Raw genomic sequence first — 27,848 nt, 5'->3', positions numbered from 1 at the left:
AAATTATGTTTCAAGATAAATTCTACTAAAAACATTTTCGGTTGTAATTGGAAATCTATATTTTTTCCCTTTTACAAATAAATTTTAGTATAAAAATATGTATTAAATTGATTAATTTGGGTTTATTAGATAAAATCTCTTCGATTTCTTCAATTCATTCAGAATCACACTACATATTTTCAGCAAACATAATAATAATAATAATAAATATTTATTTAAAAAAACATTAAAAAATAAGTATTATTTAGAATATTAATTAAATAATATACAAATATAATTATTTATTTTTATAATTATTACAAAAATAAGACTTGTAACATTATTTTTATATAATTATAGTAGCAATAAAATAATATACAAATATACTGGTTAAATAAATATTTTAAGTATTATAAAGAAGTTAAAGCGTAAAAAAAGTATATAGATAAATAACTTAAAATTACTTTATAGAAAATTTACAACCATCAAAATGGTAACTACCAAAACACAGTCTTATATTGTTAAGGGTTAAGGATAATCGAGAGGATTTGACAAAAGAGACGTTAATACGTTTTCCTTCAAAAATTTTGTTTATAAGTAAGTGATGTAAGAAGCAAGGAGAATAATAGAAAATAGAATAATTTTTTAATAACAAACTTTCGTTAAGAAACGAAATATTATTTAAACGAATTTCTTACGTATACAATTCATCAAGGATCTATTTTAGTTAAAAAGAAAATTTTAAAATATACTTAAATGAAAACAAATATTTTCTGTTTTATTTATGATTTAATTAATCATATCATATTCATTCGATGAGTTTGATATCTATTTTTTAAAAGATATTAGTTGAATTGTTACTTTTAAAATAATATATCAATTAGATTATTTTCTGAATAAATTATTAACACGTATTTACAAAATTAAAGATATTTATAATAAGATTTAGCGATAAAAATCGAATAAAATTAACAACATTAATAAATATTTTTTAGAAAAGACATTTTTTTCAAATATTAAGAAACTATTAACGTGTCTATAAAAGTTAATATCAAATAGACACATTTTTTAAAAATTAATAACAAACAAAAATATTTAAATAAAAATGAGTGCGATTCAATTAATTAAATTTTTATTTATGGCTTTTGTAAAAAACATTACGTTTTGAATGATCACTTCGTTCTTTCGTAACTATTTTAAGGATAATATAATATTTAATAGGTTTTCAAAAAGTAAATAATAGATGAGAAAGGTGGCGAGAGGAGAGTATAGGGTAGGGAGGGAAGTATTGGTTAGCCCAAAAAATGACGGAATGGGAGAGAGAGAGGAAAAGAGCGAAAGGGTAATCATTGCATAAACATTTAATGCATCAACTGAGGAGTCACTGTCCAGGACAAAATTATTGTCAATCTCTTTCAAAATATTCACTATATTATATAAACCAAAATACATTTTAAAAATACTATTTTTTTTTTCTAAATTTTTTATAACAAATATTTTGACTTTGTTGGTTCATTAGATTTGAGCCGAATAAGAGACTAAGTTGATAGGATTTCCGATAAATGAATTGGATTCGGGTCTTTCTAAATATATAATTTATTGTCAGTATTTTAATTATATTTTTCTCTTATGAGAGAGTTTTAAATAGGTATGTTGTTTGTATAAAAACTGATAGCATATAAAGAAAAATTATAACAAAATAGTATATATATTTATATATGATAATCTATTATAATTATATTTATTGTAGATTTTAATGTATAATGAGAATTTTTGGTGATGTGAAATGATTAATTTTCTTTATTTATTAAAATTGTTGTTTTCCTATGTTATATAAATTATTTTATTATGAAAATAAAGTCTTCATGAGTTAAAAAATATAAAAATGTAAATAAGATAGAATAATATATATATATATATATATATATATATATATATATAATACATATTTGATAAAAGATATTGGAAAATAATTCTTAAAATAACTCTTTTAATAAGATAGAGTGAAAAAAATATATATATAATACAACATACATTTAATAAATAAAATATTTGTAGACATATAGTTTGTATTTGTGGTGGATATCTATTATTAATGGATAACAAATATTTTAATACTCATTTATATATAGGTTGGGTGTGAATATCATATTATCTACACCCATGAATATTCATTGTCTATAAAAAAATTAAAATTAAAATTTAATTTATATTTTATTAAGTTAAATTTAATTAAAATTAAAATTTAATTCATATTATATATTATATATTTTTTATTTTATTTAGATTTTATATTAAAATTTTACAACTTGTTTTTAATATTTACATATATTCATTAATATCTTGGAGTTTTTGAAACGGATATCCAACAAGTAAACAGACGAATAACAAGTTATTTTTTATTTGTTGATGGGTAACGAGTTGACATTATACATCTTTGACATAACCATTTCATTCATACTCATAAGTAATAAGTTATTAATATTAATATTTATGAGATGGCAAAAACAATTACTTTAAGATTTTAAAGTAATTACTTTAAGAGTTTAAAGTAATTACTTTAAGAGTGTTGCTTACTTAGTTGAGTTTTTTTAAGTGACATTTTTCTTGTACTTTCCTTAGACATTCAATAAGTGTGTTAAGAGACTCATAACAATGGTAATCGATATCTAAATTTACGTTTATTTAACAAGATAATGACTTTTTCATGTTACTCTTAACTCTTTATCTTTTATTATTAGTAATATTATCTATTGTCATTGTTCGTTTAATCTATTGTTTTTTTCATGTGTTTTTACTAATATTATGTCATTTATATCTTCACAATCTAAAGTTTGTCATGAACAATTCAAATGTCCTAAATAATTAAGTTATGCATAGTTGTATACATGTTAATATATTCATCTCTTACCATCTAAGTCACCTTAAAAATTTACCAAACCTAGATTAATGTCTTCCCTTACCATTCCCCAATAAGTCACCTTAAAAATTTACCAAAAACCTAGATAGATTTTTGGGCTAAAATTTTGGTATTCGCAAATGTAAATCTTGGATCATTGATGATGAGGAAGATTTGGGAAGAAGGGGTGTCGAAGATGGATTAGAAAGGCGTAATGATTTCATGGACCCACGTGGTTATAGGTACCACAAATTTCAGATTAGTGAATTCAACACTGTCCTTTCTCTCATCGGCGCAATAACTTGCAGTACTTTCTATATCAAACCAAACCAAACACCACTTCTTCTCGGTTATTATTTGTATTTATTTGGCTTTTCAAACAGGGTTTGATGCTGAACTTTAAAGCATAAATAAAACACCTATTTTCAATAATAAAATACTATATTTCATTATATAATAGTATATAAAATAATAAAGATGTTAATGTCTCATTATTCTTAAACCCAAGAAGATAACTTAACATCACTGTGGCATCCATGTTGAAACATTCTTCGGACTTCAATTTCATTTTCACAAGAACAATTTGAACTCAGAATTATTCCTGGTTACCATGATCAAACAGGTGGAGTGCAATAATGTTATGAAAGAATATTTTGCTGATCACCCTTTTTTGCCAATAATGCAGCTCCATATGCAGCTTCTGTTTGATTTGCACGACTCACAGGCAAACCAAGCACCCTCTCACGAATCTTTATCCACTTCTCATTTTTGGCTCCTCCACCAGCAGTGAAAACTTCCTCTACCTGGGTTGCTCCTAGCTCCTTTAGCAACCCATATGCCTTTGCCTAAAATAACATTCAAGAGTCTTTCACATTTCGCTCTAGTGTGGATGCGTGAAGATCCACACATGTTTCAACAAAAATATGAAATGAAGATAGTGTCTCATCTGAGTCAGAAGATTTTCAGTTTTACCTCTATACGCGCAATGGATTCTAAAATCCCATGCAGGTACTCAACATCGTTTTCAGGACGTGGATGAAGCCTGCCCAAGAATTCAAACTTGGTTATGAAAATGAAAAGTCTTTCAGACTTGTTTAGATTAAGTTTTCAGAAAATAAAAAATCGAAATAAACTATACTTCCTGCTATGAGTTAAGATTGATTTGTGGTTAAGTTAAAATTCGCCTTTTGGATGGTACAGTTAGCAGAACCAAATTTGGCTTTGTCACAAGACCCAAAATGAACCAGCCTTTTGAGAACTAATTAATGCTGATTCTTTGTATATTGAACTTGAGATGTCATTTCTCCTTTCTAAAAATTGGCACAATCACCCAAAACTTTCCCTTCGATTGATAACTTATTTTAACGATTCTTTTTTGGTCAGCACTTGTTTTGTTCATGTTAAGAGACTTTTTGGGAGAATATTATAAACACTATTCCAAACAAGCTAAAATTGAAATGGGAACTGGATTTGAATTCCAAAAAATGAGTGATCCAATGATAAAGCAGATGGGATTCAGTACCTTGGAGCCAAATTTGGATCTGCTACTGGGAATCTTTCACCTGCTTTGGGCAAGGGATAGTAGTCCAGAAGAGAAGGTTGTGAGGGATTGATCTGTTCACTCAGTTTCTCTAATTGATTATCAGTGAAAAGCTGTCTAAGAATTGCTCCACCAGTGTTTGAAGCACCACCAACGAGCCATTTATCATCAAGGCGATGGCTGTAAACCCCAAACCGAGAATCTTCAATTCTTGTATTGCTGAGTAACTTAATCGCCAGTGTTGAACCCAATGAAGTGACCTACCAAGAAGAGTACGAGAAACCAGGTTATAAAAAGCGTCATAGTAGTAGCATTGATAAGGAACATGATCTGTAACTGTCAGAGATGGATTAGCAGAAAGATTTCTATGCAAAAATCAAAATTGACTAAATATTAGCACAGAAAAATTCCATTCTTGAAGCTGATAAGCTTCAACGTTATTTTTGAATACTAAACTGAATACAAAATCATGAAAAATACGAAACTTCCAATTTATTTGGCAATCCGTAAATACAGCTTTCTATGAAACTGAAGCTGTCTTAATAAGCAACAGTAAAAGATAAAAGAAGATTACAGCTTTCCCAGGTTGGCTAGCACGAGCTGCAAGAAATGCAGCAATACTGTCGGTGGTTCCGGTGCACACAACACAGTCCTTTTGAAAACCTGAAAGAATATGCAGTACACATGATTTTCAATTCTATAGCAATAAAGTTTTATTCACTGGTCTGAATAGAAAACAAAACCCAGATAAGGTTGTACATAACAAATTGGAAGGACAAAAAACCTTATTAATAGGAACCTAGTAACAAACAAGTGCGGTTGTACATAACACTTATCAGACAAAGCCTTATTTTTCAACAAATAAAAAACAATCTATTTCTCCCCCCGGTTAATGTCCCTGAAGTTAGAAATTTCCATACTAATAATAAGCTTTACCAATAAAAGCTGGAGACTAAAACATTTAAGTTTAATTTTGGTTTTACAGAAGGCTCTCTTAATATATAACCATAAAAAGGGTTTTTAGGTACAGATCCTCACTCATTGCGCTTGCAATCAATGTGCAAAGAAAACATACCATATTTTTTTCCAATTTCCTCCTTTAAACAAGCAATTGGAGTTCCGGGAGCAAGAACTGAAGGTAAAAGATGATAATATGGTTGACACACTAACCATGAAGGATACGAATCCACTTCAGGATCATAGCCAACCTGCAAAACAAAACAAAAAAATGGTTAAAAATGTAACATAGACATAAATCTCATATAGCTGTGAAAACCCAGAACGGTGATAGACTTATTAAATGATGCCTTGAGAGCATTATTATAATCTGTAACTCCAAGCTTTCCATGAAGAAGCCACAAAAGCCAATCTGCTTGGTGCAACAACAAAGCAGGTTTTTTATCCGAACCAACATGGTTCCACCAAGAGACGAGTTTACACAGAGTGGACGACCCAGTGCAAACCGTGTGATTTTGAGGAGCAATAGACTTCACCATTGGTAATGCATCAGAACAACTCTCATTGTAAAGAAAAGGTCTCCACAACGGTTCCCCTGTGTAACTGCAACACCAAATTCACATTCCTACTTCAGAATTCAGAATTCAGATGCATAATCTTTAATACAATTCAAATCAACACAAACAAATTAAACAAAATCAAAAAGTGCAGGTCAATAATACTCATCCACCTATCAACAATGAGAGTAGTGGCAGAAGTCCCGTCAATTGAAATAGCCACAATGTGTTTGCGAATGTCGAGTGGGACATCTTCAAGCAGAGAAAACAGTGTCTCCTTCCATGAGCGTACCCAATCCTGCGACTCTCCACTCTTTCTAGACAACACAAACAAAAACCTCCGAATTAACAATTACATAAACCTTCGTTTCACATGTTAAACACAGAATTAACCCAATTCATCGTATGCTAGCACAAAACAGAAAATAGAATGATACCAAGTACAAAGGGTACTCTCTCTTTGCCTCAGCTCGAATTGCATCATCTTTGTCGATTATGGCAAACCTGGCACCAGATGTGCCAAAGTCAAACCCCAGATAGAGCCTTTCACCTTCTCTTACACTTGCTTCTTCTGCATTCTGATTTTTCTGGTTACCAAGGGACATTGACATTGATGCTACTCTTTGTTTTCTTACCTTATTGTTACATAACACATTCCCTGTGAAAATGGTTTCAAAGTATGATGAATACGGGGGGAATTAAATTAAATGAAAAACAGTTCATAATTGCTATGCTGATGAAGAAAGGTCACATACCTCGTTTTTTCCTTTGGATTGATGGCAAAGATACTAAAACGGTGCTTCCCGGGTGGATTAGTGAACTAGCGCAAACCATGTTGAACACTTGCTACATGTTCTTCTGCCATTCCCCAGGGATAATAAGATGCTGAGGAACAAAACATGGTGGCAATTGGCAAAGCCACTCCACATAAAATAATTAAGTGAAAAGATATTAATACATCTATTGAACACAATCTTTTGGTTAAAAAATATTAAAAAACTATAAAATTATAAATTAATTTTGTCAAATAAAAAAGTTATTGTTAATTTCATAATTTCCCAAAAGTTTTTTCAAGGTTAAAATATTATTACAGAAAGCAAAATTTAAATATAATATCATATTATAGAGATGTTGTTTATGCTGCCTTACATCATCTAAATTTTGTCCGTAAAAGTTATGGTCATACATACATACTATCATGTCTTAAAATAAAAGTGGCAAAAGACAGTAAATTATGGAAGCTGCTCTTAATGTTCCTAAGCTTTAAGAATGTAAATTATGTTGTGGGCTCACGTGTGTTTGTAAAATTGTTAGGAAATTGCTTCCTCCACCTCATAAAATTTCTTTTCCCACCTCGTCACAAGCTTCACGAAAATGCTTTCGTATGTGTTGGTTTTGAAGTAAGAAAATAAAAATATGAAAAACTTTAAAGGGCTGGATGGCACTTTTTGTCTATAATTAAAAACTCCCACAATTAATAACTGCACCCCCACAATCTTAGAAAAAAGATTCAGACACCGTTCACCACTGCAACACACCACCATTGTGCTGCCACTTTCATCGTTACCACCGCAGCACAAGGAGAAGAAGAGAGGAATAAGGAGAACACTGCAGAGGAAGAGGAGAAAATGCGAAAGAAAACTCGTTCCAAAAAGTTATTTTCAAAATATATTCATATATTGCACAAAACTCTTTTTTATAACACATTTATTGTAGGGATGTTTAGAAAGACTCATTTTAGAATATGTGTTTCAAAAAGTTTCGTCCGGAAATTATATTCTAGAGAGTGTGTTTGCTGTAATGCATTTAATATGCTTTAAAAATCTTGTTTCTAAAATTTTATTATGAAAATCTTGTTCTGAAAATTTTCGAAACAGGTATATTCTGGAAGTCACTCTCATGATAGGTAAAATTGTCACTTTAAAATATAGGGGGAGTGCAAAACTGTTGTGGAGGTGCATGAAGTAAAAGTCCTGTAGTTGTGCGGACGAAGGAATCTTAAACGCTCTGGCTACACCGATACCCGATACCCAATTTAATATTTCATTTTTGGAAAACATAAAGAGAAGTATTTAATATTTCATTCTAACTTCGCAGAATGGGCATGTAACCATGTTATATCAGTATGTAAGGTGAGATTTGTACCTAAATGAAATTGTTTTGTTTTTAGTTGATATGAAAATTTTAACATATTCCATCACGTCGAGATATATACATCTCATGTGTGAGACTAGAAATGGATGGTTCGTTAGTGTCTCCTTCACGCTGAGAGGTATATACATATAATGCAAGACTAAAAATGGGTAGTCCGTCAGCGATCCAATAACGGGTGGAACAAAATGTTTAAAAATTTTCATTAAGATAATATTTTTTGTTTACTATGACTCTGATACCATATTAGAATGAGACTTTAAGTCTAGTTTAATTCTAAAAAAATTGATTTATAAGATAAAGTTTGCACTTCACTTATATATTATAAAATTATTTTATCTATAATCGACGTAAATCTTTTAATAATACCTTAAATGAACACACTCTTATGCTACGAGAGGATTTTCCAGGTGAAATCGCACGACGCACACAAAAATACTACTATAATATAATGTGCTAGGGTGGGGCTGAGAATTGTAATAAAAACTTAAGAAACTACGACCCCTCTTTCCGCCACTATGATGAAACCAATATTGTCACAAACACATGAAAACCATGAAACATTACTATCCTAGTCGTGCATGATGTCCCTACTTACACGTGGGTCTTCATTTCAGTTTAATCAACTTATTTGCCTAATTTTTTTTGTTTCTTTCCTCTTTTACTAAATTATCTCACATTGTCAGTGTCAAGTTGTTAAATATTTTAAGATGTTTTCTTAATGTCCAAAATTTAGAGTAAATACTGTTAAAAAAATAAATTCTAAAAAGTTTAATTTAATTTTATAAAATTAATTAAATTTATTGAACTATATACCTCTTGAATGTAAGATTAAATATATAAATCTCGTTGATAAAATTTTAATAAGTATTAAAACTAAGTTAAACTTAATTTTATAAAACAATTTTTTATTCACTTATATGGTTTAAATTTGTTTTATTACTGATATGAAATATATATTTAATAAATAAATAAATAATTCCTTAAATGTAACATGGTATTTGTTTTCTTGCAATGTACGTGAATGTGACACAAGTAAGTAGCTTGAGGTCACCGTCACAAGATGAGGACCACAACCAATAAAAAAAAAGGTTACCCTTATCATCGTGCATGTGCCATAAAGCTAACAACATCCACTCAAGGTGGAGTGAAGTGCCCCAAAGAGAAAATCAATTTCTTAGCCTTGTATTCTTTGCCTGTACTCTTTCCCAACCAGAATATACACAATAGAGGGAAAATAAAGGTTTATCCAAATATATTTTAGGGTTAAATATGTTTTTTTCCTTAATTTTTAGTAAATTTTAAAATTTGTTTATTTTAAAACTTTGTACTAATTTAGTTTTTCATTTTTCGAAATAAGTAGATTTAGTCATTTTAATCAAATTTTGTTAGGTTTATTTGATGTTTCGTATGTATTTCAGAATTATATTTGAGTTGTTTATACTGTTTCACACATTTTTGCTTAATATTAACTCAAATACTATTATAAAACACGTTTGAAATGTCAAATAAACTTAATAAAATTTGATTAAAATAATTAAATATACATATTTCAAAAAATAATTACTAAATTAGTCCAAAATTTTAAAATAGACAAATTCCAAAATTCACTATAAATTAAATAATTAAAAACATATTTAACATTATATTTTTCGATGAAGTATAACATTCTAATATTCTTTACCTTTTTGTTTATAATTTCTGATCGAATATCTTCGTTGAGGGTACATGCACAGAGGTTGTTGGTTAGTTGAAACAAATCCATCTTTTTTAACTTTTCATATAGGTGACCCCACAGGTCTGTTTTCCTTCTGTTATTTTTTTTCTTCTGAATTTGTAAGTTTATAGTCTGAGTATGATTAGATGTAAAATAAAATTATACCATGCTATCAAAATTTATTGTTTATTAAAACTATTGTATCATTTATTATATAACCATGGGATTATAATTAATGTTGAATCATAAGAGAATCATTAATATCTAGTTCACTGACCTAATTTATACAATTGTTTTGAGTTATAGTTATTGATATTTAAAACAATATATTTGATGTCAAGAGTAGATCCTTACGCTTAAATTTCACATAATTAAGGTCGTGTGTTACTTTCACATAATTATTTTTTCAAAACTCAAAGTGTGAATATAGTACATTATTTAATTGTGCACCTAGATATAACTACTATATTTTAGAGTGGAAACCAGAAACCTTTACCACAAAAATTGAATAAAATGACCAAATATATATATATATATATATATATATATATATATATATATATATATATATTTTATATTGAATGATTTATCAAGTAATAGATTCCAAACATTAAAACTCAAGAAATGTACCAAATAATGTTAAAAAAGTACCACTTGGAGTGGTTAGTTAAATTGTTATGTTTTTTTAATCCTAACACAATATTTATATTACCCTTAATAAGTCATATTAACTCGAGGGAAGAGAATAAAGCGTTGGGGAAAGGATAAAATCTACTATATTTTGGATTTGAAGCATCCAATGGCACCTTTTGGGTATAAACGTACTTAAAAAAAAAAAGTGATTCTGTGGAAATCACATGCAATGGAAATTTTTAATTCAGGGGAGGGTTAGATAAAGTTGGTGAGTTTGGTTTTATTAATACATGGCATTAATTAATTGGTTCATCGATTCCTGTGATGCATTGTCGCCAAAATGGATCAACCAGAAAGCTCAAGCATTAACGCGTGAAACAACGACGGTGAGAGCGGTGCCGTGAATACAACAAAAAATTTAAAAATACTTTATAATTTATTTTTTAATAATCTAAATTATATATTATCAAGATAACATTAGCAGAAAATTTATTTTTTGGTGAGTTTTAAATGATTAATGACTTGATATATGATATATTTCATTCAAATGTTCATTTAAATTTTTAAGATAATAAATTTATAATTTTTTATATTATTTATAACTCTTATCTTTTTGATATGTAATTTTATATTTAAATTCCTAACATCAATACTTTTTTATATGAATTTAAAAGAAAGGTTTTTAGCAGGTTTTTTAATCTCAAAATATTAAAAAAATAACACTAAATGATCTAACCATAGAATAAAAAAAACGTAAGAAACAAAAAATAAACAAAACATATTTGCTTGAAATTTAAGATATTACATAGTTGCATGTTCACATGTTACCAAATCCCAATGTTATCTTGTTTTATTTTAGTAAATATGACATAATTTTATTTTTCAATAGAATATGTTTCAAAGTCTTGAAGTTTCACATTTTATTATATAGTCTCATAGAGTGGTTAAAATACTTATTGGTTAATTTGTAAATTATAATTTAACGGAGAGACCAACACCAATTATAATTCTCACCTCTCTGAGGTTTTAAGGAAAGAATGACATATGGTACTAAAGTTCTGACAAATAGCATTTTACTTAAAGACAAATCCTGATTGCAAAGTGCATAAGGCTCATGTGTTTATTGCTTTCATTTGATTTTAGCATTTTTGAATTTTTGTCATATCCTTTGATGTTGTTATTTGTAAATTGACGCTGAGAATATTTTAATGGAGGTTTCCAATAAGACTGATTGCTTATTTTGAACTTATTACCAATTAATTAATGTAGATTTGTCAATATCTATCTTTTCTTTTGTAAATTTAGGTATATATTTTTCTAAACATAAATTTAAACACGGCTATTCTCTAAGCCATACATTTTACTATCCTTACATTTTATATTTTTGCATTTTCAAGTTTTTTAAAATAATAATGTGGAAACATTTCATTAATTTTAAGGATATTATCTTAATAAATTTAAGGTTAAAATATTGACATGTCAGTTTGGGACAAAAATTTCCTTAATATTGATTGGGACATATGTTTTTTAATAGTCTCACATTTATTCAAATTAAAATGAAAAAGTAATTAAATATATATTACTAATTTAAAAAAAATAAAATTATGATATATATAATATTCCATTTAATAGTATAAACCGTTAAATAAGACATCTCATATTGATAAACATAAAACATCTAGAGACTAATAGTAAATACAATATTACAATCATTTCATAATTCATAAACTCAAATTTTTATGTTTACAAGTCTCTAAGAGGAAGAATTAGAGGTTTTAGAATATATATATATATATATATATATATATATATATATATATATATATATATCAAAACATATATACCACAAATATTTATAGGATAAACATTTAAAGATTTATCTAAACAACTCTATCATTTATCTTCAGTAAAGGTCCATCTGTATAATCCTCAACTGCTCCCACCACCAAGGTGATCATTGCAAAAGAAGGAAATACAAGAAAAACCACACAAAAGCAAAAGAGTAAACTAATATAAATAAGAACTATTCAAATAAGATTATGGAAAATTAAATATAACTCAGATTAAAATCTTTGAATCATTAACATTCAAATTCATACAAGGATTCCCAAATACTAAACATCTCACGACTCGAGGATCTGGATCCATGTTTTTGATATAGGGTACATAAGAAGCGTGCACTTATAATGATTTATAGACTTTGCAAAGTGCTAGACACAAGGGGTCATCACCCAACCATACAAGGTTAATCCTTTCCCAACCATACAAAGATTTCCCAACGCTTGGACATCGCTAGGCAGCGCTGAGCGCCAATCGTCTTGCAATTTTGGGCGTTGAGTGCTGGATCTAGTGCTCAACCTCACACCAGAAAACAACAGATTCAAGTTTAAGGGATTTTTGAGATACTTAGGCCTATTTCCTAAATCTATTTGGTAACCCTTACCTTTGTTAAGTCTTTGAAAAACTTTAGATTTGTAGTAAGTGATACCAATTAGATTCATGACTCTAGTTCTAATTCACCGATCATCACCTAATTCAAACATGCATGTGGATTCTACATGGCTAAAACAAAAATTCAGCATATGAACAACACATTTACACATAATCCAGTTCACAACACCATTCAATTCAACTATCCATCATTCCACAAACAATAAAAAAGACCATTCACTAATTATAAGCAAATTTTTAACTTCCCTTACCTGGAATTTCGACTCCACTGTCCCAAAAAGCACTAAACCCTCATTTGAGCTCATAAGGAACACAATTCAACCCTAAAAACGAAATTGGATGAGGGAGAAAAACTATAATCACTGATGAAGAAGAAATCACCTAAAGAATATTAGATAACACATGTGACCTATAATCCTTCCCATGCGTTGAATTGAACTAAAAATGAAGAAAGGGGTAGAAAATCAACTTACTCGATTCGAGAAATTGATTTGACAGGTTTAGAAAATTCACCTTTAGGATCACCCTAACAACCTCTGATATTCAAACATACGAGTTTGAAAATGAGAAATCTAGAAAAATGTAAGAAAGTTCTTAGAATTAGAGTTTTTAAAAAAATAAAATATTTATAACTAATAAAATTTGTTTATGAAATTTCTATTTATACGTTATGTTTTTAATAATAAAATAATAAAATGTTATTATTTTAAATATTTTATCGATCCTAAAACACGGTTTTCTCCTCTCAAAATAGAAGTTTCATATTTTGAATCAAACAATATCTTAGAGCAGAAATTAATAACAATGTTATTTTTTTTAAGTTGTTATTTCGATTATGAATTCTAACTTTTTATTTGTACCAGTTTTGTTAAGTGACTACTTCAATTAAGATTTTTAATTTTAAATAAATATTTATATTTTATTTTGTTTTAAAAGTCTCACAATTTCTCATATCATTCTTATTATTTTTATTACCAAATTAACTTTATAATTCTTATTTTTATTTAATCCCATACGTGTGTTTACGTTTAATATGTAAAACTTAAAGGAATAAATATTTTTCCATTGCAGTTTAAATGTATACGCGTTTAAGAATTAGTTATGTTAAAATATGGAAATTTTAAATAGGAGAATAAAATACCTCTATTTTAATAATGAAGACTAAATTTAAGGATTTAGAAAAAGTAAAAAAATAAATAAAAATACGTATGTATTGTTATATTTATTTGTACTTCTACAGATTACAGATTTGTTATATTTAAAAATTAGAATTTAAAATTAAATCATAATTAAGCTTCCTTGCCACAGTAAGAAAATAAAATTGCTAATTACTTAAGCAATAAGAAAGAAAATATTAAAGTAATACAAAAATAAATTGCAAAATTTAATATATACGATACGTTGTTATAGCGTAGAGCGTAAAAGAACATTGTTTATTTCTGTATTACAACTCAAGTTACACATATAAATTATAATTTAGTATACATATTAATTATAGATTTCAAAATCTATTTTCTAATACATTACATTTGTCCAATACATGTAACCATTATTAATACTAACACATACGTAAAAACCCATATAATAAATTTTATCACATAATTAAGAATCATTTATAAGTAGCCTCTATATATATGTAGAATAATTTATATAACGATTAAAATTGTTAACTATATTTATTATCTTGTATTGTAATGTAAAGTACGGATATATATATATATATATATATATATATATATATATATATTATGTATAATTATTGTTGATTCAATTTATTGTCACTTGTTTTATACAAAAACATACTTATCAACAAGCAAGTTATTGATTAAAGTGTTATTGAATTTGAATTTTGCTTAAAAGATTTTGAACAAAATATAGCGGGTTGATAAAAATACATTGAAATATACTTATTAAAGATTTTAATTATATAAAATTTAACATTTATGGAAATTAAGCATTCATTCATATGTTTATTGCTTCTGTGCTCCCGCTCAATTTCAGTCTTAGGCTTATTTAAAGCAATTCCTCTCTGATATTATTGCGCGGGCACTTCTACTGTTCCGCCAGTTTAAAAACTCATCTCGACATCCTCATCCGCCACGTCAGCATTTCGAAATTTCTAAATAATTTTTTTGTATCCTCTCATAAAATAAAATAAAATTACAATGAAGAAAATAAAATTTAAACTGAGACCATGCCCTACATTCTCTCACCATTTTCACCATCTTCTTCACCCACTCTCTCTCTCTCTCTCTTCCCCTGCAACTCACGTCGTCTCAGAGAAAACGAAACACTCACTCTATGTGATAATCATATCTCAGAGCTTCAAAGCAGACAAACAAAAAAGAAAAAGAAAAAGAGAGGAAATAGAACTAAATGTTCTTCGCTTTTTCTTTCCATCGCCATGTGAGTTCTGACACATTCTATTCTTCTTCCCGTGTTCTCTCTTTAATTCATATTTCACTGGTTTATATTGACTCACCAACTCGGTGAGTCAACTCATGGCCTCATCCTCACGTGCAAGGAGCAGCTCGCCATTTTCTCACCGCAAACCCTCTACTCCTCACTCCTCCTCCTCATCCACTTCTTCCGTCACCAACGGACGCGTAATGCCTCGCTCCTGTTCTTCTTCCACGTCGTCGTTTTACAACTCCGGCGGCGGTGGCGGTCCATCCATGACTCCAAGTCGCGGTCGCAGCGATTCAATCAGCTATGGTTACGGTAATCCTTCGCCGGTGGAGTTCGGAATGGAGGACGAGGTGATCATGGAGCCGGTGGATCCTTCCAGGTCTCGGGATAGCATTTCGGTCACGATTCGGTTCAGACCGTTGAGGTAATGCTTAGATCTGTAGCTATGAAATCAGATCCATTAGCTGTGAGTTTTAGAGAAACCAAATCGTTCGGTCTGTTTCTATGTTTTCGGCGTTGATTTATCTGTGATCGAATGAGTGTTACGGTGTTGTTTGGCTGTAGTGAAAGAGAGTACCATAGAGGAGACGAGATCGCGTGGTATGCGGATGGTGACAAGATTGTTAGGAACGAGTATAATCTAGCTACTGCTTATGCATTTGGTATTTTCATTTCGAACTTCTCTTGTGATTTTTTGGGGAACTAGTAGTGAGCAATTAGGTTTTTGCTCTTTGTGTAGAAAATTATGGATATGGATGTTAGAATTCTAAATTGATTTGTGACAGATAGAGTGTTCGGACCGCATACAAATTCCGACGAGGTGTATGAAGTAGCTGCCAAACCCGTGGTGAAGTCTGCCATGGATGGTGTAAACGGTATGAACTCTGGATTCAAGACAATTTTTCACAACCGGATGTGATGCCTCTGGCAGTGTCCGATTTAGTGGCAATTGCAGGGTCGTTCTATTTCTTTGATGGAATCTGCTTTTGGTTTCCGCTGATGCATATAGTTAATAGCTAGATTTCAATGGTTAATACGTACTGATTATGTGTTTAGTGCTGGTGGAGTTTGCTGGGTTTGGAAGATAACTTATGCTAAACATTGCAGGAACTGTGTTTGCATACGGTGTGACGAGTAGTGGTAAGACACATACTATGCATGTAAGTGTCACCTTTAAAATTAATGTACTGATTTGAATCTTCCATATCTGGAGTTTATACTATGAAAGTCAAATATCTATGTTTTATCTCTTCATATCGTACCATTAAGTTAGTCATTTAAATTAGAAAATTTGCAGATATTTATTACGGGTTATTGACTTCGTGCTCTCTCCGATTCAAAACTGTCTGACTATTTAGAGTTCGTTTTGTTTGAATTTAACTTTAGCATTAGGATTTAATTAAATACTTAGTGGGATCAATTTCTATATATTATTATTATTATTACACGATTGGAAATTATGCTAGATATGATTTTTCAGATAGTTATTTTAACAATTAATTAAGTTGCCTTACATATTAATTTGTGATTGAACGACAATATATAAATCTTTTTCACTCTCATTGTGTGAACTATTTTTTCATATTTAATTCTGTTTTTTCCACCTTTATCCATATCTCTTAATATCTTCATTAAGTGCATGTTGGTTCAGCCTATTTTGGGGAATGAAAAAATACATCATTGAAGTGAAAATAATTTTGGCTTTTAAAGAAGGTAAGTTAGTCAAATGTGTATTTTCTGGTTATTAGTATTATTTTATATTTTTCTTCATCCTTTTTAATGAATAACCTTTAACAGTGGGTATTTTGAACGAAAGGGAGTAGTTATTTTTGTGTCGTAGTTTATTTGTCAATTGTGAGGTCTTTTTGATGAATTACTAGTTTTTTCTGTTTTCAATTTTTTAACACAGTAAAACATGTCACATGAAAGCATCTTTCTTGTAAGCCTTTACTTTTTATATTATTTTTGTTTGATGATTCTTTGGCAACGGTAAAGAAGTTTCGGGGGAACTTTTAACTCTATAAACTTACTTACGGTTGAGATCGATACTTTGTGTAGCAGGAGATATTTAGCTGTCATTTCTTACACATTTTAGTGAACTATCACTGTGCACTACATTAGTTATCAGTTATCATTTTACAAACAACAAATGCAACAAGTTCCTTGTCATTCATCTTAGAAGTTAGTAATTTACGTGGCACTTGAGGGGACATAAGTATTGGTGATTGAATTAAAAGAAGTACAACCAAAAAGTTGATTTTAATATATTGAATGGAATTTTGTATTAGTTTGAAGGTCCAATTCATTAACAGAAAACATAGATTTATTCATATAAATATACAATATTAGCTTTGTAAAGGGTCTTGCACTTGACAGTAAAAGTGAAACTTTCTAGAACTGAAACTTTCGATTTGAGAGTAGATCATTAATTATCATATGAAACTAGCAGCCGTTTTTATGGTTGTTTTGCTTGTTACATATTATATGGTTTCAAGTAGATGTAGCGTAATTCAGTATTGCTTGTTACATATTATATGGTTTCAAGTAGATGTAGCGTAATTCAGTATTGCTTGTTACATATTATATGGTTTCAAGTAGATGTAGTGTAATTCAGTATTGCAACTTTGTACGTTCAATTTTGAAATTCAGTAGCATGATTTGGGATTCAAATTTTTTTATGACTCTAAAGTCTTACAAGTATTTACCATACCATATTATTTACCTTTCCTATTCATTCTTTCCCTAGAATCTTTTTCATGGTGTACTTTTATAAATTTACTTGATCTTTAAAGTTGTGTTTCTGATTTGCATTTTAATAATGATATTTGCAGGGAGACCAAAATTGTCCTGGTATCATACCGCTGGCTATCAAAGATGTTTTCAGCATTATCCAAGATGTGAGCTTTTATGCTAACTTAGTAAATGTTGATGAAGTCATTGTTATTTGTGGGTTTATTTAGAAATACTTGTGTGGCTCTGGCCATTGTTATTCACTATTATATTGTGCTTTGGACAATAGGCAGTGTCTTTTATATGCTATTATTAATTCTCTATTGCTTTGAGTGTCGTACTTGTGGCCAAGTAGCCATCTCTACTTGCCTTGCACACAATTATCGCCCCAAAATACATGAGTTGTACGTCTTGACTCTTGATTGATAAGTCAGTACTTGTTTTATTTAAATGATGACTACTTTTGAATAACTAATTGCTTTTAATGCAGACTCCAGGAAGAGAGTTCTTACTCCGAGTTTCCTATATAGAAATATACAATGAGGTATAAATGGAACAAACTATGTTCACGCATCCCACCTTCTATGCTCTGAACATGGTTTAAAACATAGTTCATCATTAAATGCAACACTTTAGGCCTTAGATCAATTATACTTCTCTAGGATCTGCATTTTGAGATCCTGATTATCACATTACATGTTATACTGTCTGATATAATTCTTCTTTTTCTTTTTTGTTTTAATAGATGTTATCCCTGTTTCTGCTTCTGTCAGGTGATAAATGATTTGCTCGACCCTACTGGCCAAAATTTACGTGTTAGAGAAGATGCACAGGTTTCTTACTTATTTTTTAGTTAATTAAAATTAAAATTATTTATATTAGTTCTTCCCAGATCCTTTAAATGAACTCCTTTCTACACTGTTCTCAATTGTCTTTCAATACGCAAACCGATCTTTGTAGTTGCCTCTGAAACGTGGCATGGCAGGTATAAGAACTTTATTTTAGAAGCGTTTTTGATAGTGCTAACATTTCTGTTAAAATTTCCATCGAAATAATTCAAGGACACTATCTGTTATTGGAAGAAAATATGGACATTTCTTTATTTTGAACATTTCAAACAAAATTCTTGTTTTCTTAAGGCTAGTTGTAGTCATGACCAGGGATTTATGTTTGCATGTATTTTCAGGGAACTTATGTGGAGGGTATAAAGGAAGAAGTTGTTTTGTCACCTGGACATGCCCTTTCCTTTATTGCCGCTGGGGAAGGTTAAAGTTGATACCGAGAGTTACATTTGCCTGTGTTGTTTCTAATAATAAAGCTCTCATGGTTAATTGTTGGTTACTCGGTTAAATGTTACTTTATTAATGAGGATGTTATATAATGGCAGAGCATCGTCATGTTGGATCAAATAATTTTAATCTTTTCAGCAGCCGAAGTCACACGATTTTTACACTTGTAAGCATTTTTGGAATTACAGAATCGAAATTTTGTATTGTAGCAACATTTGTACACGATGTCTTATTTCCAAAGGAAATATATAGACATCACAGCCTTGGGCTTCTGGATTTTTATTGGCTAAATTGGACTCAGAAATTCTGCTTAAATGTTTAATTTTTCCTCAGCTAATGTATTTGGATTCCTGGACCTTGTTAATCCATTTTTTTTTCAATTCTAATCTGCATTGTTATTGCAATCCAATTCATTTGCAGATGATTGAAAGCAGTGCCCACGGTGAAGATTATGATGGAGTGGTCTTCTCTCAGCTTGTATGTGAACATTATTAAGAAATTTTCAGACAACATGCACACATACACTGCCTACTATTCTTATTTTTATACTTGCGTTCTTTGATTAGAACTTGATCGATCTTGCGGGATCCGAGAGCTCAAAAACTGAAACTACTGGATTAAGAAGAAAAGAAGGATCTTACATAAACAAAAGTCTTCTGACACTTGGAACAGTAGGTGTCTTTGATTTCCTATATTTGTTGTCTATTATTAATGTTCGTTATGATTTTTTGGGGGAGAGTCGACCGTTAGTTAGATAATTTACTCTTTCTGTTTTTGCCAAAGATCACAAATTCCGCCTCCTGAAAGCCTTGATTTTATGGTTTCAATTTAAAGGTTATTGGAAAATTAAGTGAAGGGAAAGCATCTCATGTTCCATATCGTGACTCAAAGCTTACTCGCCTCCTGCAGTCTTCGCTTAGTGGGCATGGCCACGTTTCGGTGAGTTTGGGATTCTACTACACTTTTAATGTTAAAAAATCTTTATCTGTTTTTGGTTTCCCTTTTAATTTTACACAATTGTTGAGACATCTTGGACATAAAAAATTAGTCTTAAAGTGGTTGTTAATTTGAATACGAATAATAGATTTCCATTATAGCCATTTTTTTAGACATTCACCATATTCTAATGATAGAGGAATACATTATTGAGTTTTCTATTTCAAATAGACCATAAATATTAGAATCTTACAATTTGCAATTCATTTCACATGATGAATCACAGCATTTAGAATCATTTGATAGCTGGATGGATTGGTGTAATTCTGCACCATCAAAGTGATATGCACGATTCTGCAACTGTGATATTTCTTTTTCTTCTTCTTTCCTCATCAGTTTCATCCTCTATTTTTATTCTTTTGAAATAGTTTTCAGACATTACTTGCTCATTCTATTACTACACATTAAATTTGGCTGTCGAATTGCTGTTGTCAATCTTTTGAATTCACTAAAAATTACATGATTTTGTTTTTCTGAGAATTATGGTTAACTAGCAGTTTTGTAATTTTAAATTTAATTACTAAACATTATACATCCTTTAGCATTTATATGAAACATTTCGAGATTTTGCTGTTTGTTTTGTTTTTGTATTTGTTGATTTGATATGATCTATGATTCGGAATTAACATGACAATTTCAATTTGAACCCCAATTTCTTGCAGTAGACTCTTGAATTAGGGCATGGTCTTTTGAAACACTTTCCATTCGCTTTATTCACCATAATGGATGTCTTTGAACAAAGTATGTCAGAATGTCTGCATGACCACCATTGCACCTATTAACGTTGTCTTTAACATGGAAATTTCAGCTTATTTGCACCGTAACTCCAGCATCCAGTAATATGGAAGAAACTCATAATACTTTGAAGTTTGCTAGCAGGGCAAAGAGAGTAGAAATATATGCCTCACGTAATAAGGTCCGGTTCATATTTTGTGTTCGCTGAACATCTGTTAATTAGCTACATAGCAGTCTGGCTATTATTCATAAAAAGATCTAGGTGACTATTATCATGCCGGTGAGGTTTCTGATTGATTATTGAATATTTTGTTAAAACAGATTATTGACGAAAAATCTCTAATTAAGAAATACCAGAGAGAAATTTCTATCCTTAAACATGAACTTGATCAGCTTAAGAAGGGAATGCAACTTGGTGTCAATCACGAGGAGATTATGAGCTTAAAACAAAAGGTTTTTGGCTTCCCCTGAATAGTTTCATTTTTCATTTCTTGCTCGGGCTTTTTGTATTTGTGTTAGAGATCTGATTCTTATTTGGTACTATTGATATGAGTAGTTGGAAGAAGGTCAAGTTAAAATGCAGTCAAGATTGGAAGAAGAAGAAGAAGCGAAGGTTGCTCTTATGAGTCGGATCCAGAAGCTAACAAAGCTCATTCTGGTTTCATCAAAGAATACAATTCCGGGATATGTTACTGAAGCTACCAGTCACCATCAGAGTCACTCTGTTGGCGAGGACGATGTGAGTTCTTCCTTCAATTGGTGTTAAGTGTGTTTGACTGCTTTTTAAAATAATAATCATTCTAAAAGTGCAAGTACTTTGAGCTCCTTGTCATGATGTAATGCAATATTTTTGTGCAGATTGAGTTTCTCATTCTAAATCTGGCCACCTCGTGATCGTGTAGCTCATTTTAGGCTTAGTTAGTTCTTTGCATCTACGGGTGGAAATAAGTTGGGTTTGAATGTTTGAGCGTGACTTAGTTCTGAAATTTAGGACCCAATCTGTTTAAACGATCTTTTTGAATTAAATAAACGTTTATGAAAAAATCGAGCCTGGCTTTATTGTAGGTCTTACATTACGTGAGCCTGCCTGATAGAGGCTAGGCCATTGGCCTCCACAAGCAGTTTTGGCCAATTTTCATCCCCACTCCCAATGTATTAAAGTGTAAATGTTTGTAATGAAGTGCTCAAGTATTTTATCCTTGCTAATGTTTTCTTTGTAAAAAAATTAAATTTAACGCTTGACGTTCTCGGGAGGGGTATCGATATTCAAGCCTCTATTGCTTTACGCTTTCAGGCTGAGTTCGTTATTGACTTAATTATATGAATTAAAGTATTTGCTATTATCAGAAAGATATCTTCCTTCCATATAAATCTAGCTTATTCCTTTTTCTTCCAGAATTATGATGCCCTACGTGATGGATCACTTTTGATTGAAAATGAGAGTCAAAAAGATGTTTCCACTGTGTCATCTGATCTGTCTCATGATGTTAGACATATGAGATCGTCAAGTAGACGGAATGAAGAACTCTCCCCAACTAGCAGTATCATCACTGAATCAATACGACTACCAGCGGTAGATTCATGTTCCCATTCCCCCTCAACAATCTGTTTGCCTGTCTCATTCCATAATCTGCATATTAAATGCCTCATCTGCGGAGATGTGTCATAGTCCTGGCTAAAATAATGCATCGTGAAATTGTTAGAGGGCCTATCTAAATTTCAAAAGCTAGTTAAAACCTCAAACTCAGCCGATGCCGTCATCGTGGGGTTCCCTTGTGACTTATGTTATGATCGATTTCTATGTGTATATATTTATTTTTTATATGTAAATACTGATACAATATCCATCGCTGCGATGTTTCTAAAAAAGTATTACCTTTTTGTTTACTTATTTTATCTCACTGTACTTTCATTCTTCAAAAGTGTTGGCTTTCTAATATACCTGATTAAATTTCCTTTCTAAATTGTAGGGAGGGATGACGATGTCTGATGAGATGGATCTTCTTGTCGAGCAAGTCAAAATGCTTGCTGGAGATATTGCTTTCAGTACCAGCACTCTGAAACGCTTAATGGAGCAGTCTGTAAATGATCCTGAAAGTTCCAAAATACAGGTATTCTGCGAACCAGAACTAATAAAGTATTTGCGATAATTTAATTTTTCGGTAAAAAGAGGAGTTCAGTGTAGTGGCGGATGTGCGAAAATGTGACTTGGAAATCATGTGTATACCTCGTACTCTACGTTTCTCAAGGCAGCGAGAATTTAGCTCGGGAAGTTACCAAACTTTCACGGCAGAACGCAATGTTGGAGTTCGAAGCCCTTCCACTCCTTTCTTCTCAAATTTTTTATTTACTACTATTTTTTAAAAATTACTTTTACTATTTTCAAATTTATCTTTATTAAAGTTTTGCACCACGCTTATTTCATATATTGTGTGCAATATCGATAGTTGTAATGAAATAAAAGAAAATAAACTTATTTTTTTGTTTGTGCAATTAAAAATGTATTTATATATATCCCATAAATGTGAATTTACAAGTATTACGTAATTAAACCTAAAACACTGACTGCACATGTTTCTACAAACATATGTACGCGCATTTCTTAAGTGACCTCGACGCTCCATGTTACAACAAGTTCTGTACCTAACTCTAATTGATGACACATCGCAGATTTAAGTTTTTTGGTAGAAACCCTTTATATGAAATCTGTGAATTTCTTATTACAGATTGAGAACTTAGAGCAAGAGATCCAAGCAAAAAGGAAGCAAATGAGCATTTTAGAGCAAAGAATAATTGAGAGTGGTGAATCTTCCGTAGCTAACTCATCTCTGATTGAAATGCAGCAGGTGGCTATTTTGATATTGAAATTCTTTGGTACTCTAACATACTGGAAAGTTGTATTTCTATAAATGCTTCAATAAAGGTAACTTTTAATTTTTGATTTGTTTGTGGTTTTGTCATTACAGACAATCACAAGATTAATGACGCAGTGCGATGAGAAGGCCTTTGAGCTTGAGGTATGTCTATATTCATCATTACTCATCAATTTATTTCCATTACGTTTGTACCCTTTGATATTTCCAGCTAATTTCTTTGATATAATATGGATTATGAGTTTATGAATTATCTAGTCAATGATTATTAGCTTACTATAATTTCGAATATTTAATGTCTCTACAGATAAAATCGGCAGACAACCGTGTCCTTCAAGAACAGTTAGATAATAAGGTTCGTGTTTATCTTTTTGGTTGTTTTCTTCATCCTTAAAGTTAAAGATGCAGTAGAAACTTATTGCTATGAGAATGTTGACAGCCGTTCTTTTGTTATTTTGTTGGCAGTGTTCTGAAAATAGAGAATTGCAGGAAAAGGTGAAGCTGCTAGAGCAGCAACTAGCAAGAGTCCCAAGTGGTACCTCGTTAATGCTTGCTGATCAGTGTACATTTGGAGAACACATTGATGAGCTGAAAAGGAAAATACAATCCCAGGTAACTATTATTTTATTCGTTTGAAGCCTGATGGTTGAAAGGATTATGTGCTTTATAACCCTTTCATTTGTTTTTATTTTTGTTTTTCCCTTACTTGGTTATTGCTTCCCTACTTCTCTTCATACTTCGTCTGCCTTCAGTCTGTTTGTTACAAGTTATAAAATCAAGTATTATTATTTAAAATCAATTTTAAGGATTCTGTGGAAACTAGATATTTGAAGTTACTAGAATTAGCAATGGTTAATTATTTTGTCCAATTTGCAGTTTTGCTTTGATTGAATTGCTTGAAATATTTTTTCACTATTCAGGAGATTGAAAACGAAAAGCTGAAGCTCGAACAGGTTCAATTATCAGAAGAGAATAGCGGGTTGCATGTGCAGAATCAGAAACTCTCTGAAGAGGCTTCTTATGCCAAAGAACTGGCTTCTGCTGCTGCTGTGGAGTTGAAGAATTTAGCTGGGGAAGTTACTAAACTTTCATTGCAGAACGCAAAATTGGAAAAGGAATTGATGGCTGTACGAGACCAGGCTAACGCACGAAATTCAGTTGTACAAACAGTTAATGGTGTTGGCCGTAAATACAATGATGCAAGATCTGGGAGGAAGGGGAGAATTTCTAGCCGTGCTAATGAAAATTTCGGAGTTGGTATGGATGAGTTTGAGTCATGGAGTCTTGATGCTAATGATCTGAGGATGGAACTGCAGGCTAGGAGACAGCGAGAGGCAGCTCTTGAGGCTGCATTATCTGAGAAGGAATTTCTGGAAGACGAATACAGGAAAAAGGTTGAAGAGGCCAAAAAAAGAGAAGCCTCGCTGGAGAATGATTTAGCAAATATGTGGGTTCTTGTGGCTAAGTTAAAGAAAGAAGGGACTGCCACGCCAGAAGCTAACAATGCTACAAAAAAATGTGATGAGGACGTTCAAGTAGACGATCTGAAAACTAATGACATTGAAAGTAGTATTGTCCCCAAGGAGCAGGTTTTAGATTTATCAATACAAGAAAATGCAATAACCAATGAAGATCCTTTGGTTGTTCGTCTTAAGGTAACACCCATAGACGTTTATCTGTTTGTTTCTTTCAACATGGGAAATGTGGAACTGGCTACTTTTTTTATATAGATCCTAAGTATTTTATGGTGTCAGTTCTAAAATGGCCATAAATTCTTCCTTGACGAACACATTTGGATGTCTAGACCTCGCTCCACATATTTTGTTTCAAAAACCTACGTTTATAAATAAATTTTTAAAATTCACTCTGTTAAAATTGGGACCTACAGAATTGTTTCATTATTTTTATTCTCATTATTTAATAAATTTGTGAATTTGTATTAGCAGACTTAGAATATATCATTAGTGATTACTTGTAAACATTCAAGACCAATAAAGTTATTGCCATGACCGGCTTTGCATGAAATGTTAGGTATAAAAATGCTGATTTTTTTTGGAGTTTCCAATTTTATTATGGACTATTTTTGAGTATTACCAAAAAATTATGTAACCTAAAACTCAATCACCACAAATATGTGCTTCATATTTCTCTCAGTACATATTATGTGAAATTCAAGATTAACCAGTGAGTGCTTTACAGTTCTTTGTCACAAATGTTTGGTATGAAGGAGGTCTAAATTATATAGCAATGTGCAGACTGTATAATTATTTGTACTGTGCTACTTTTACCTGCATGATAACTAATCTTCAAATTTTTGGGTGACTAGACCTCAGAAGGCGTAGCATTCAATATTACTGTACAGTTTTGTGATTTTTAGTTTAACAAAAAGCTCCATAGGTACACTTCTTGATCTGTAACTTCCTATTTTAGGCACGCATGCAAGAGATGAGGGAAAAAGAATTCAAGCATCTTGGCAATGGAGATACTAATTCTCATGTTTGCAAAGTATGTTTTGAGTCGTCAACCGCCGCAATTCTTCTTCCATGCCGGCATTTTTGTCGTAAGTATTTTTTTTTCCTCCATCTTTTGTAATTTCCTTGTTTTAAGTCTACTTTCAGCCTGAATTACAACCTCTTGTTTGCCATTGCAGTGTGTAAATCTTGTTCACTCGCTTGTTCTGAATGTCCAATATGCCGCACAAATATTGCAGATAGGCTTTTTGCTTTTACTTCTTGACCCTTTAAATAAAGGTCTTGCATTTTTTCTATATACGAGCCATATTCAATTGCTGTACATTTACAAAGTTATAACATGTTTTCATTTTTGTATGTTAACAATTTTCAGGGTTTTATTTCATTGAACTAATATATCTTCGCGGCCACAGGTGCAATTCTTTCATTAGTATTTTTGTATGTAAAACTGTTTGAAAGGTATGTCGATAATGTCTTTTTACTCTACCCTGGAAATTGTATAATAGGGGGAGGTCAAGGGGTGGGAAAAAGGAATGTAAAAGGGAAATGGAAAGGGTGTAAACAACACTGCTGAAGTTCATCTGCACATAGTCTATCTATTCTTATGCAGCAGATTTTCTGTTGTATATCCTTGTGTCTTTTCCAGAGTATAACAACTTGGTTTCCAAATTTTCCCCTTAAGATATTTGGATGTTTTAACAAAAATCTTGTGATACATTGGTAAAACATGATTGCTAATTTTTTGCCGTACCTTGAGTATTTTTGAACCCATTTATTAGAACATTATTGATTGAAACTTACTAATTGGCCACGTTTTTTGCGGGCCCAAGGATGGAGTGGGTTAAAATGGATCGGTTAGTCTGTTTTACCACTCCTTACAAAATATAACAGAGAGGAGAAGCTCAATTAGGGTTAGTTTTAGCTCAAGTGAAGAAAGATTTGATACAACTTTATATATTCATTCACCTGAGGAAATTTTCACTCTAACAAAAAGCTGCAGTGTAAAGAGATTTAAATGACTCATATTTTACTTACACGAGACTTCTATAAGCGATTTTTTTTCTCAGGATAAGATCCCTTGAAAAATCTAGAGATTTTTAGAAGTGTTTCTATATTTTAAAAAATAATTATCGTATTTGTATTTGTTTAGAAAATGTAAAATTGTGTTTATATTGATTTGTTTGATTATATTAGATTAATTGTGTTATATATATAACAGTTGAAAATGATGAATTATGAAAGGTAAATGTATGTAATGTGAGATTGATTATAAAATATTGACATGTATTTACTAAGAAGGTAACTATGTATTTTATACCGGTGAATGTATTGAATTTGTGATGTTTGTAAAAGAAGTAGCTTGCTCTTTTGCTAACTAAACCCATAGAAAATATTAAGTATTGGAAGTCGAATAAAGTACCCAGTGGTGTGAAACAAAAATGGATCTCACGAATCATGAAA

General features: G+C 30.9%; 2 protein-coding genes across 6 annotated transcripts; one reads left to right on the top strand and one right to left on the bottom strand.

Annotated features, from left to right (window-relative positions):
- Positions 1–3,300: 3,300 nt before the first annotated feature.
- On the bottom strand, positions 3,301–6,867 carry XK-1 (xylulose kinase-1). 2 transcript variants are annotated; one of them, XM_085668685.1, is made up of 9 exons: positions 6,688–6,867; positions 6,370–6,590; positions 6,106–6,245; positions 5,712–5,978; positions 5,589–5,626; positions 4,993–5,081; positions 4,401–4,678; positions 3,851–3,920; positions 3,301–3,723 (listed from the first exon to the last, which is right to left on the bottom strand). In XM_085668685.1, exons 1-9 carry the CDS (start codon positions 6,764–6,766, stop codon positions 3,517–3,519), a joined length of 1,389 nt encoding a protein of 462 aa, XP_085524811.1. In that variant the 5' UTR covers positions 6,767–6,867; the 3' UTR covers positions 3,301–3,516. The 2 variants fall into 2 exon arrangements, with proteins under 2 accessions (XP_085524811.1, XP_027909550.1); XM_028053749.2 differs by having other exon boundaries at positions 5,494–5,626; positions 5,726–5,978.
- Positions 6,868–15,063: 8,196 nt separating this feature from the next.
- Positions 15,064–27,025, top strand: LOC114169673 (kinesin-like protein KIN-7D, mitochondrial). 4 transcript variants are annotated; one of them, XM_028054930.2, is made up of 26 exons: positions 15,064–15,290; positions 15,415–15,717; positions 15,858–15,955; positions 16,079–16,168; positions 16,401–16,453; positions 18,125–18,190; positions 18,514–18,567; positions 18,797–18,856; positions 19,210–19,288; positions 19,411–19,478; positions 19,733–19,789; positions 19,879–19,983; positions 20,147–20,251; positions 21,117–21,224; positions 21,365–21,496; positions 21,600–21,782; positions 22,440–22,616; positions 23,014–23,154; positions 23,770–23,889; positions 24,010–24,060; positions 24,224–24,271; positions 24,382–24,528; positions 24,837–25,571; positions 26,347–26,476; positions 26,567–26,666; positions 26,761–27,025. In XM_028054930.2, exons 1-25 carry the CDS (start codon positions 15,079–15,081, stop codon positions 26,650–26,652), a joined length of 3,408 nt encoding a protein of 1,135 aa, XP_027910731.1. In that variant the 5' UTR covers positions 15,064–15,078; the 3' UTR covers positions 26,653–26,666; positions 26,761–27,025. The 4 variants fall into 4 exon arrangements, with proteins under 4 accessions (XP_027910731.1, XP_027910732.1, XP_027910733.1 ...); XM_028054931.2 differs by lacking the exon at positions 22,440–22,616; XM_028054932.2 differs by having other exon boundaries at positions 15,113–15,717.
- The last annotated feature ends 823 nt before the right edge of the window (positions 27,026–27,848 follow it).

The sequence above is a fragment of the Vigna unguiculata genome, chromosome 11 (assembly GCF_037176805.1).
Source record: "Vigna unguiculata cultivar grain cowpea cultivar isolate G323 ecotype 2 chromosome 11, ASM3717680v1, whole genome shotgun sequence".
Classification (NCBI taxonomy): Eukaryota; Viridiplantae; Streptophyta; class Magnoliopsida; order Fabales; family Fabaceae; genus Vigna; species Vigna unguiculata.
Note: the sequence above shows the minus strand (reverse complement) of the source record. Positions and strands in the feature narration are given on the sequence as shown.

Coding starts and splice junctions, on each gene's coding strand:
- XK-1 (XM_028053749.2), bottom strand. CDS start 6,766: ATGGTTTGCGCTAGTTCACTAATCCACCCGGGAAGCACCGTTTTAGTA. Junction 6,591..6,687: donor AATCCAAAGGAAAAAACGAG/GTATGTGACCTT, acceptor CCATTTTCACAG/GGAATGTGTTATGTAACAAT. Junction 3,921..4,400: donor GATCCAAATTTGGCTCCAAG/GTACTGAATCCC, acceptor ATTCTTGGGCAG/GCTTCATCCACGTCCTGAAA.
- LOC114169673 (XM_028054930.2), top strand. CDS start 15,079: ATGCCCTACATTCTCTCACCATTTTCACCATCTTCTTCACCCACTCTC. Junction 19,289..19,410: donor CTTTATTGCCGCTGGGGAAG/GTTAAAGTTGAT, acceptor ATATAATGGCAG/AGCATCGTCATGTTGGATCA. Junction 24,529..24,836: donor AAAGGAAAATACAATCCCAG/GTAACTATTATT, acceptor TTCACTATTCAG/GAGATTGAAAACGAAAAGCT.